The 13,189-nt window shown below is 37.2% G+C and overlaps 1 protein-coding gene across 8 annotated transcripts in view; it reads right to left on the bottom strand.

Annotated features, from left to right (window-relative positions):
• MID1 (midline 1) overlaps nucleotides 1–13,189 on the bottom strand; it is a 241,882-nt gene that overhangs the window by 81,934 nt on the left and 146,759 nt on the right. For all 8 annotated transcript variants that reach the window (XM_069003727.1, XM_069003711.1, XM_069003694.1 and 5 more), the window contains one exon: nucleotides 11,734–12,449. In XM_069003727.1, the coding sequence (XP_068859828.1) occupies nucleotides 11,734–12,393 (660 nt within the window). In that variant the 5' untranslated portion in view covers nucleotides 12,394–12,449. The remainder of the gene's footprint in view (nucleotides 1–11,733; nucleotides 12,450–13,189) is intronic.

Here is a 13,189-nt window from a genome sequence, read left to right as displayed (position 1 = left end):
AAGAAAATAATAATTAAAAAATCCAATAACATTTATTGAAGCAATGCGGGATTTTGGTGGTCTGCCTCAGACCAGAATTTGGTATATGCTATGAACACAATATAAAGCAAAAATAGTAATAGAGCCAAATTTTAAAGACTGAACAGGGCACCTTTTACCCCCACTACCAAAGTGATACTGCTTCACAGCACTAGAAAAGAATTAAATGTGAATCTTAAATAAGAATACTGAAATTATGTATAAAATGTATTAGAAAACAAAACACCAAAGCCTCCAAAGACTTTTCTTGTACATGGCACACCCAGTTTAAAGCAGCTTCCCATTATGGAAGCACTTAGCTTCTCTGGGGTTTATGACAGACTTTTCCTATGAATTTTTTCTGAAGAAATAATGACTCAGAGAGAGCAGCCTTGAGACACGCAGCTTCCAAGATCGGATATTTGCCTGACCTTGCAGACCTCCTCAGGAAGGAAATGAGTTCCTCCAAGGAAAACACGTGACAGCAGATTCAGAGTCTGTTCTGCAAGCGGGAGTCATTCAATGTGGCACTCCACTCTTGAACTTCAGGGTGAACCAGGGTTCCTACCATGCTTACAGCATGTCAGGAAAAAAACCCATACTAAACTACATGAACAAACAAGCATCCTCTGCTTTACTTTCTGTTGTTTTCTTCCTTGGAGTGACAGTTTCATTGCAAACTATAATCAGAGTCATTACAAAATAAGCTCTCCCACACCTGAGTTTTTAACTTGTGACAATCCTGTAACCTGTAAACCTGTAACACAACAATTTACTTTTACCCCTATACTGCAAACACTCAATTCTGCACACAATAGATGCAAAAATTAGACTAAAATAGCTTCCTAATTTATTCAAAATTATTTTGATATTGTACACATTAAAATCTGAAGTCTTCACTCTTGAAATGAAGTATGATGATATTTAATAGTAGAACTCCAAATTGGTTTTATTTGTTGTTTCTCTTTTATTTTTCCTAAAGTGTGGTAGTGACTTTGACAGAAAAATTACATTGCTTTGAAGTGAGAATATGCTAAATGATTTAGGAAGAGCAAGAACCCATTTAAAACTACTTAAAAATCAGACTGTATTTAAATTCTTTTCATTTCTTCATAGAAGTGTTTTATTAGCTTAGCACTCTCTTTACCCAACCTCTTCTAACAAAAAAGATCACCAGAAAATTATTAACCTAAAGAGGTAGGATTACTCAGAGTAATTCACTGTATGTTCAGACAAAGGTTTTCAACCAGTATAAATATGAAAAAAAGCTGGAAGTAATCAAGTAAATTAAAGGGGTAAAAAAAGATTCCTCTGATAATATTCTTACCCCAAAGAACTGCAGTAATTAGTAGCATCCTGCCTGCATAGGAATTTCAGCGCATTGAAATTTCAGAAGCATGTGTCTACCAAGTCTGAAAAGAGAGCTTATTCAGCAGAGGCAAAAAAAGTGTAAAAAACACAAAAAGGCTTCATGGTGCTGCTCTATTTGGTGGATTTGACTGGAAAGGTCAGTTTTTCCTCAAGAGTGATCATAAGAAATGCTCAAAAGAGGGTGAAAACATTATTGTATGGCTAATATAATGCCCTTTCCCCCACAAGCTTCTGCATATTTTTGAAGTTGAAGGTTGTAACCAAAGGCAGGGGAAAGAACAATGTTTGCCCATACTTAAGGGGCACAGGCAAGAAAAGACTGACTGATCATATAAATTTACCCAACGTTTGCATGACCTCATGGGTCCTTTTGGTAAGGTAAGGGCTGTAGTCTTATTGACCCTTGGGCTGAAAAAGAGCCTCAATGCAGAAGCTCCCTCACATGACAGGTTTTTCAATGTAGATTAAATGAGATGTATTTTGAAATGAGTTGTGACCCTCACTGCCAGCCTTCCAACAGCAAACACTTACTCACAAAGCAAATGCAGCTCACTCCTGCCTAGCTGAAGAGCACTCTGTGCAACGGGAGAGCCCCAGCACTGGTAGGGCCATCCTGGGGTGACCCACTGCCCCAGCAGCCAACTACACAGGGGAAGAAGGAATGACCATGGGGTCACCAGGAGATCCAGGACTACTGGAAAAACACAGGAGCTTTCACTCACAAGCGTTCGCTTCAATCCATCTCTCACCTATCTGTACATCTATTTTTCCCCTTTTATAGTTTACAGAATACAGTCCAGTTTGTTATAATGGGAAAGGCATTGAAAATATCTGTTCTTGGATTGAGAATTTTAAAGGTTTGGTTTTTTTTTTAAACGATGTCATTCAAATATTATTTGCAGTATTTTAATAATTACTTGAATTATTCATTTGGAGGGGTTTCTTGCATGCTTGTGTTTCCAGTCTTTGGACCAGAAATAAAATCTTTTAAATAGCTATTCAGATGAACCTTCATTCATACAGTGATCAGAATGTTCTTTTCTCTTCAGAGAAACTTATTACTAGGATAGATATTGCTCAAATTCAGTTTGAATGAGTTATAATCTCCATATGTTACTGACTTAATTTGGAAATAAATTTTGCACACACTGTCATTAGCTATAGCTTAACGAGTCTGCTTAATGCTTCTACCACAAGACACACATGTTACGAACAGTTGCTCATCTTTAATCTCTTTTCAAAATTTGACAGTATCATAACAAATAACAACACTCAGGTTTGTAGTCTCACAGATCAGAATAGCCAGGACATCTCCAGAAGTGCAGAGATGAATTTCAGGGGGGAGGCTACTGAAGTTTGGGAACCTGTGGTCTCAGGGTTTCAAAAAATAAGACTGAGACTACATTTAGACAGGGAATTTTCAGTTCTCAAGAAATGCAAACTATGTGAGCATGGAAAAAAACCTAAACCACTACATCCTCTTGCTTTCCGTCGAACTGACGGAACTTTGTTCATTTAATAAATACAAAAATATAAATAGCCCAAAAATTCTCATAATTGAGATGAACAGGGGAAAACATTTCTACAGAACCCTCTTCCTGTCTATGGACTCATTGCTTTTGTCTTTTTCTGATCCTCTCTGATTTTCAGTGGTCATCATCTCAGGGAGCTCTTACAGAGGAGTCATGGTGTGTTTACAAACACAGGTGCTAGTAGGGGACACAGAATTTTCTAAATTTTGAATTCTAGCTACTACAAAGACTCACATCTTGGCAACTGGGAACAGCTGAAAATGGTTTAGTAAGCTTTAATGGAAGTGACCTGTAAGGTACAGAAGGAACCCAAAGGTCCAGTCTTTCAAGCGTGTTTGTCTGAGGAACTAGAATAGCCCTGTAGATGAGCTCCTTCCACTGTTGTAAACTCAGATATTGCATAGGACCAACATGCTGCACAAAGGAGAAATATGTAGAAAAGAAATACTTCCACTCCAGCCGGTAAAAATTAAAAGAGAAAAGACTATAAAAAAACCAACCCTGCTGGCACCATCTAGATCCATCATCAAGTCAGTGATATATTACATGTTTATTAGCTGACCAAGATATTATAAGCATTCTACTGGTGAAAACAATGCACTTTCAACTAAGCATTTGTTCTCTAAAAGGGTAAGGATTACTTAAGTATGTGTTTTCAGAAGGCATAAGAATAACTCAGTATAGTCACATTATGATAAAATCAAGTTTTCTTTGCTCTTCTTTCATTTTTCACTGACTTGAGACAACTGGAAAATAGATTTGTGAGAGCAACATTATAAACAAGATGTGAAAGCTGTGAAGGGCAGGAATCCCCTTGCCTCAAGTCCTTGATGTGGGTGTTTGCTCTCAAGGGCAACAATGTCCTTCTCAGCAATATAAAATGCTTTCATGGACAGTCAAGGGATGCCAGGAGAGATAGGGGTCTGGATGACTGGTTTTTGGGGAGAGGTAAAAACAGGAGAGAAAGGCAACACGCAGTCTCGTCACCCATATCAGGCTTTTAGTCCAAAGTGTATTTTAGCAACGCAACAAGGCTTTCCAGTCCATGACCTTCTGCAGGAGTTTCCCTTGGCATGTACTATTGAAGCTTTCCAAATTAGGCACTGTTTCTGTTTGGTATAAAGCCTATGTAAGGTTCATGGTGCTAATGACACATGCAAGTATTGTTGTTTTGATAGGAAATGTACATTTTACTGAAGAAAGAGGGCCAAAGTAAAACATAACAGATGTACACTTGTAAAGCCCAAAATTGAAAGTAGTATACTGGGATCATTGCTAAATTTGTGTGTTTTAAGATCAGAAAATGTAAAAAACAAACAAACAAACAAACAAAAACATATATATATATATGAGAGGTCTAGAAAATTATTCAAGATGGAGAGCTAAAATGCTTTTGTTCTCCATCTCCATCTCATCCTCCTATAATTGTGTATTATTACTGGTCAGAGTTAAAATAATTTGGGTTTCTTTTCATGGAGCAATTTAATGTATTAAATTAAGTCTTGAAAAAGATCTGAATAATGAGTGTACTGCAGTGCTTATTTGTGAGATATTTGCATCCAGATTTTGGGGTGGGTTTTCATACTATTTAAAGTTATTATTAACAATCTTCATATTTGTCTGAAAATGTATTTTCTGGCATATTATTTTTTAAAATATTTTCATTCAAATGAGGTTATGTTTTAAAATAACTTCAGAATAGACATACCTAAAGAATAGACATACACATTTATACCCTTCACACACCTCCCAAAGCCACTGAATACTGTGTGTTCTAGCCTACTCTCCACGTTGAGTGATTTCAGCCTTATGCCCCCAACTATCTTTATCATTGCCTGGTAAAGCACTAAAATAGTTAACTAACCCATTCTATTTATCAGTTATAACAAAAAGCCCTGTTATGCTAAAACCCATAAATATTCTGCTTTTGAAGATGACTTATTTGTTACTTTTCCTGTTACCACCACTATCTTTGTTACTCTGGTAGGCAGACTACATTTCCTAAACCTGTGCCCAGTGTTCTAAAATGGTTTTTTAGTTTGCCTTTATACTCATCTACTTGTTTAATTTCCAAATTTATCACTTTATTATTTACTGTTTCTACACAAATCCTCATTCCAAGGAAGTATCTGTCGTGAGTTATATTCCACCAACAACTTCCAAGCATTGTATTTTCTAAAAACACATCAGCAATGAAGGGTCAGGCAAGAGGTCATTACAGTACACCAGTTTAGAGCTTGAACATGGACTTAGAATTTGTTGTCTAAAGAGTTTGGACCAGAACCATGGAAAAATATGACAATATATTTTACTTACTTCTAGTCTGGCTTCCCTGGAAACCAGAGTCATGAGAACAAAGATAATGCTGCACTATACACAATTTTGTTTAATTCTTTTGTTCTTCCTGAATAGATTAGACCTTCAACACCATCATTTCCACTAAAATTGAAGGAAATAGTAGCATGTGAAAGACTTGCCAACTATTAAATTTGTGAAATTAGGTTAAAAAAACTATGGCTTATATTATTTAAGGAAACTTGAGCAGACAAAACCCTCTAATCTCTTAGTACTTAGAACTATTGTAAAGTCATTGCCCATTATCCACAGCCATACACGTGAAGAACTTCAAAATGCATCTAAAATAATAATAAACACACACACACACTTCCCCCCATGAAAGATGAATTTTGGTATTCTGTATTAACACTTTCTGCTATCCTTCTAAACTATGACAAAGAAATACCAAATGGAAGAAACAGACATTGCAGATAACACTGCACTAAAGAGAGAATTTTATAAAGTCTGCCTTAATAAATATATTTCAATGAAATAAAATAAGTGTAGCTGGAAAACCATTGTAGTAAAAGAGCTTATTCCTACATCAATCCTCTTCCATGCAACAACTTTATATTTTTGAATCTTTGCAAATACTGAAACATAGCCAGTTAGTTATATTTTTGCATCCATTTCTGGGTTAAATAATTAAGTAATATCAAATAATATTCTATACTAATCACTGTGACCATTCATCATTTTAATTTGATAAAAAATTTATACACTTAAATGTCTATCAAGCAGTATCTAATTTAATAATAATATGATAATAATATCAAGTTGCTTCTAATCTAAAAATAATGAAAGTCCATGAGCTCTACACTTTGCCAGGCTGGATATGATATTCTAACTACATGTTAAACTTGCAGAACTGGCACTCTGTAAAGTAACACTCTCAATCTGTTAAGTACTATGCAAGGGAAGGTGCCACTTGTCTAAATGTTTGATAACACATATCACTATTACACTGATGTACTATGCCTTTACATAGTGATGCCGAATTTATTTTTGCCTTTTTGCTTTTATATAGTCTCTATATTCTTTACATCTATTTTTGTAGCTCTGTAGCCTATTATTGTATTTATAGCTAGCATTTTACCTACTATTAGACTGAAAGACAAAATAAATTCCCCAGCCACTCCAAGCTGGGCGTCCAAGGTTACATTCTCTGGGAAGCCAGGGTTGAAACCAGCTCTCTGAGACACATTTTCATGAACAAAATTTAGTTCCTTTCTAAGGCGGGGGGTAATTCAGAAAAGCGTAGAACCAGGGAAGAATTCTCTCATCACTTACGTCTCTAACTGGGAATTCTTGTCAGTTATGCTAATTTGCTGAACATATAAAAATTATATGCGCTTTATGTTACGTGTGCATCTTCGGCGCTTTCCATCTAGCAAGTTGTGCACCTAGGGATCCTTGTGAAGATAGCCCCTTTTTATCACCTAACTGTGCCTGGCTCGTGATTTTAGGACCAGCAAAAAGGCATCAATATCAGTTGGATTTTATTAAAATATCTTCCATTAAATAGAAAGTTAGTAAAGTTAAGGGTATGCAGAGAAACGATAAACTTAGATATGAAAATATTCAGCTACTAAAAAGATATATGCATAGAATTGTAAAAAATGATAAATCTATTAATGTATAGTGTCTATATATATATGATTAAATATAGTTTTACTGACCTATATATATATGAAACTGTACATTTTTACTTAAAACACAGGCATATGTTTATTTCTTCAAATTCAAGATTCTAGATATTCCTTAAGTTAGACATTACTAAAAATTACCCATATTTCTATGCTAGACAACTCTACATAGACATAAATACCAACGTATTGTATTATGCAGTATTAGTGTTGGTTTTATATACTAACACAAGCACTGTAAATATAGGCATGGAATGTATATGGATATATATTTACATATATGTGCATAATATATTTACATGTAAGTCTAGAAACAAATGTTCCTGGATTGTCAAGCCCACTGTTTGTAGGAGTACATATTTGTAATTGCTGGATTCTTACAACACTACAGTATATCAATTAATGGTTGAGCTGAAATTACAAAATAATGTCACATAAAAATAGTTGGAAAGCTTCAACACATATTTTGCCAGAATCTTTGTGAAGTCATTTGAATATCAAAAGTTTTTTAATCTATAATGTGTATATAGTAGGGGAGTAGACATATTTTTGCATTCTGTTTGTGGTAGCTGTGGACTTGACAAAGTCTCCTACCTTTATATGGTCAAAGGTTTTTAAGAGTTGAATTCATTCCTCCTTATGTGGAAACAATTCCTAATTTTAATATTCATGAGTATTTAAATCGACACACAAAAGAAAATGTAATCCTTGCATCCTGAATCAACAGCATAGGAAAAATAGATGTGTATGGATTCTACCACCAAAACTAGCTGGAAACCAGACAAGCAAGAAGATCCTTTTGTTTCTGGAATTGCTGAGTGCTGTTCAGAGAGCTGCCCTGCTTCATAAATATGCCCAAAACAAATCAGCATTAATAAATTTCAAACTAAAATATGGTGAACCAAAGCTAAGCTACAACAGTTTGATTCAGCAGATCTTTCTTGACCAAGCATTAGAAAAATTGTGCCCAAACCATTTTTTACAAGAAGATACATGTTAGAGGTTAAATTCTAGGTAAATATGAAGACAAGTAAAAAAATAAGTTTCAATGGTGTTATGCTGAATTTACACCATTTCAGAATATGTTTTACCATCTGTCTTTCTTTTTTGTTACACCTCTTCATTGCTCTTTGTGAATATTAAATGAGTGATATATTTCCATCCATGCCTTGTATGCGTGTTCTCCTTCAAATATTCTCTATTGTTCAAAATAAATCTTATCTTACTGGGTTTTTTCCTCACATTCATGAGTCTAAATGTATCTATCAAGCAATGGTAATTTTATTAATTTTATCAGAAAGAAAAAAAGGATATATGTTTAAATTGTCATTTCCTCTTCATTGCAATAAGACAGAAAGCATAGAATCAATATAAAAAATAATTAGCTATATACATTTTCTTTGCGGTAATATGATGTGGTAAGCACAGGGATTTGTTCTTTCTGCGTTTAAAGCTTTGATTGTTTTTGCCACTAAAAATTATTTTTAGCTTATCACAATTTTGATCACCACATTATAAATCCAGTGTATTACCAGTATATTTCCGGTTCTCTGTTTTGGCTTTTTCCTTTACTAATGTGCATCTGCCTATGGTCAACTTTAAAAAGATAAACAAAAAACAAAGCACATCTATAAACACTAAACCAACAGTGAGCATGAAGGTGGTATTGTGGTTGTGTAGCTAAGCAAGAAAGGATTGCTCCTGAAGGAACACAAATGCCCTCAATCCCCTCTGCCCCAATACAAGTTGAGTAATAGAAGCACCTCTCAGGGCTGGAGATGTAGTAGCCAAAGGAAAATACTTTCTCATTTTGAGATGCCCACAATTGTTGCTACACTGACTGTTAAACACACTTCAATGTAAACGCCTCTGCTGGGCAAGAGTACAGAACTCCTAATTAAGGAGTTTCATTTTTGCCACAAAACGAGCTAGATTGCAATGGCATCTTTTGTCCTATGCTTGATGAGGGGTGAGATATTCTTTAAATCATTAGCAACACCACTGCAAGAAAATGTAATTAGCATAGCTTAACACCCAGAACAGCACAAGTTGCTGTTGTTAGTATCAATAGTGTGTTGATTTAAAAAGAACAATCAAAAGAAAGAGTCACCTTAAGTGTTTTGAAAGATAAAGTTAACCACACATTTTTAAACTGATCCACTATACTATTAGCTACCTCATATTCCCATTCTTTTGGAATTTTTTTTAAAGATTTGGGTAGCCTATATATCAAACCCCATGTATACTAAAAACTACAGCAGCAATATAGCAAACAGCAACCCATTTTCTCATGTGGAGATTTTCTAATCCATTTCAATACTTAATTTTCCCAGTGTGCACATTACCTGTAAGTTGATGAAGACCATCTGCAATCTCATGCCTAATATTATGTTAGTAGAAAAACCAGTGATTCAAGCAGTCATATGACCCTTAAGGAAAGGGGAGGAAGAGGCCTGAATGTGAAAATGGACCTGAAATTTTTGCCCATCAGCTACCAAATGCTAGTGTGAACTGGTATCATTCCATTACTTCTGGGGGTAAATGCTAATCTACAGAACTGAAAATCTCATTTTCTAATATTGATTTGTAAACCAGAACTAATTGCTGTGATGGGAGAGGTAATGAGGAAAGGGAAGACATTACTTTCAGATTACCTTCTTATGAATGGAGAATGGATGCTGGATCTGCATGGAAACCACTTGGCCTAATGTTCCCGGACCAGACCATGGCTGTGTCGTATATGTGGCATAATTGGCATGACTGATGTCATCACTGGCATTAGCAATATGAAATAGGCTGCTTCATGACTTAGATGATAGGAACAGGATTTCACATAGACTAATTGCCTGTGTAAATTTCTTTTATACAGTTTGGGTACAAAGAAATTCTGCATCTCAAAAAAATCATTAAAATAATATAAATAATGCTAGGAGTTATTCTGAGACAAGATCTACTTGGCTCAAGTCTATGCTAACCATTAAATTACTACTTTAATTAGTCTTCAAGGAGGCTGGTGTAAAGTACTTAACTAGGCTTTTGCTACGTTAGCTAAACTGAGTGACATCCAGTGTGAATGTTACTTGTCTTTTTGAGATACATCTTCAGAGTTTGCTCAGTCATCTTTGCATAGAAAAGACAGATTATGCAAAAACACCCCCATTTTCTTCCTATCTACAGTATTGAGTCAAAGATCGCAAGGGAGAAGATATGATTTTTAAAGTCGTCTTTCAAGATTTGCATTATCTATGTACATCAACACCAAGAAATATTTACTACTTTTTTCACATCCTCAAATATATGCTTATCCAGTATTTAATGTTGAAGGTCTTTCATGTTACGTAGTATATTACTACTGGTATAAAGGTGGTAACCAGTACACTGTTATATTATTAAATAATAGCACATGTTAAGAATGTAAACCCACTGGATTATTAAAAAGATTATTATTAAAAAGATTATTAAATCTGTGTACCTTTTCACATTTATGGACTGTGCCAATGTTATCAAAACTATTAAAATAATAAATTAGTTCAGGAAAAAAGAAATCAAAAATAACAACTCCTTTTGGTAAATAAAAAGGTCTTTAAGAGATGAAAGGAAGTTATCAGGTCCAGGTAAAGATGTGTCTTTCACTATGTTAATATAAATCACAGAATACCATCCACACGTTTCCATAGCATAGAGGCACAAAACCCACACAGAATGTGTATGCAGATTTCACCAGCAATCACCTAAAGTTATCACAGACATGTGTGCAGCCACACGCTTTAATCTGAAAGTATTTAACTTAGTTAAGCCTATAATTCAGTTTCTTTTCCACATCCAAAATTCTATGTGGGAAGGCTGGCAATTAAGCCTTGCTCTCCATGCTTGTGATTTCTTGATTGCAGCCCAGCTTTAAAAATTCCCCCCCACAGCTGCACACAGGCACATGCAGACCATCCAGAGGGAGTGGGTGGGAAAGTGAGGGATGCCTAATTCCTGCCTTGGCTCTGCAGCAGCACAGGAATCAGCACGAGAGAAATGTACACCCAGGTGGGTGTGAGGCCACCTGTCTTTGCCCCAATGTTCAGCAGGAGCTCTGGCTCTGCTGGCAGCCTGGAGAGCCTCCAGAGCACACAGACCTGGCTGCCCACTGCCACCTTGCCCAGGGCACCCTGCACAGGGTCAGGCTGCTGGAGCCTCCCAGTTACCTGGCAGGAGATGTGCCAGAAGCTTGCTGAACCGTGGGAATGCTGCAAGAAGATCAGAAACAATTTTGGCTTTGTTTCCAGGATTGCACTGCCTGCGAGCCTGGTGGGAGACAGCGCGGGAAGAGCAGAGCCGGCATTCGGCTTCCCTGGCTGGATGGGCAGCTGGCATCCCTGAAACCAGCACAGATAAATGCAGCTCCTGTTAGTGGTGATGTGAGGGGCTTTTCACAATGAAAGCAACCTAATGAAAAATAATCAACAGCAAAGCATACGTGAAGAATGCCTGACATTTCAATGAGCGCCTGTGTACCTGTAGTCAACACTAAACCTTGCCAGCTGCCAGGAGTAGAGCTGCTGGTAGATAAGAAAATTCACCTAAACAGTACTTTATGCTGCATATTCCTTATTATAGCTCTAGAGAAATCCAAACACAAGTGAGGAATTTTTTCTTTTGTAAAATCTGGCACCTTTTACATCATGAGCAAATGCACATACAGATCTGTATCTCATGATTAGAGATTACACATCTCCCTGTCCCAACCACTGCCTGAAAGAGGACTTTAGCATGCAACCAAAGGGTACTTTCCTTCCCAACCACACACTGCTTGGCTAAAAAAATTGATAGGTAAAACTGACCTTTAGCTTGTCATAGCGGTCACTTAAAGCTGCCACTTGATGGTCACGGTGTCGCCCGACCAGTTTACACAAGGCACAAATTAACTGGTCATCAGTCACACAGTACATGTTAACTTTCTCGTCCTCATGCTCCAAGCACATTAATCCCCTGATGTGAGAGTCTGGGATGGGCTCGATGAGACGGTGGCCGGTGAATGGCTTCTTATTGGGGTGAGTGGCTTTCAGGCACTCCTCGCAGTAGGACACCTCGCAGGTAACGCAGGTTTTCACCGCCTCCTGGGCAGGGTCCTGGTCGCAGAACTGGCAGAGGACCTTCTCGCAGGACGACATGCTGTTGTTATCAAACGCCCGCTCCCGGCGGGTCTCGCTGGGGGAATTGGGCCCACTGACTGAGGCTTTCTGAAACCTGTCAATGATGTTCTGCAGGGTGACGTTGCGCTTGAGCCCGTCTAGACCGCGCTGGCTGAGGGTGATGACATAGCGGCAGGTCGGGCACTGGAAGGCGGTGATAGACTCCACTGGCTCGTTGGTGGCGCAGTGGGAGACCAGGATGCGGTGCGCGCAGTTGAAGCAGAGGCTGTGAGCGCAAGGCAGCAGCAGCGGGTCTTCAAACAGCTCTAGACAGATAGGGCAGGTCAGTTCTGACTCCAGTGTTTCCATCTTCAGGCAAAGCTTTCCTGTGGCGTCAGCGAAATCCAGGCAAGCTGATCAGCTATCTGGAAACACACGTAAAATTCGATTAGGCAAGAGAAAACATGAGGGGTCAGCCGTGGGGGGTTGTCAACTTTCGCCACTGCTCCCTGGTCTATCAACTCATCATGCCGGGCGGGAGAGCAATCAAAAGTTTTGAACCAGCACATACACACATCAAGGTATTTAAACTGTTTTGTTTTCCCCCCTCTCTGTTCACTTAATGAAAAAAACCCAAACGTTCTTAATTTTTTTTCTCTTTCCCTTTCTCTCTCATGCGATTGAGAAAACAGCAGATGTTTCTGTGCATTATTAAAACCCAAAATGATGAACTCCGAACAGCCTATTACAGCAAAATTAGATTTCTTTTGGAGATGCTACTTTTGGCTTCACTCATTTATTAGTAAAACCTTTTAAAAAAACCTACAAATTTGCAAAGCATTGTGCAAGGATTAGTACAGAGTATTATAACTGATAAGTTTAAAATCTCTATTAGCATTAAAAGAGTTATTTTATCAGATTGAAATTTTCACTTGCTACTATAGCAATAGCACAGCATTTGGAGTACATATCTGTGTTTACTTGTGCAAATATGTGTATGGATATAAACACAAGGAGTAATGTTTCTAGGGAAGCATGTGATATCCTACATATATGTATGGTATATATCAAATGCTGATAGACTCCTATGTATTTCAAGAACACTTGCAGCTGTATTTATATGCACCTGTATGTTTGTGCATATATATAGCTGTGTATATATGCC

This window comes from Aphelocoma coerulescens, chromosome 1 (assembly GCF_041296385.1).
Source record: "Aphelocoma coerulescens isolate FSJ_1873_10779 chromosome 1, UR_Acoe_1.0, whole genome shotgun sequence".
NCBI classification, from domain to species: Eukaryota; Metazoa; Chordata; class Aves; order Passeriformes; family Corvidae; genus Aphelocoma; species Aphelocoma coerulescens.
Note: the sequence above shows the minus strand (reverse complement) of the source record. Positions and strands in the feature narration are given on the sequence as shown.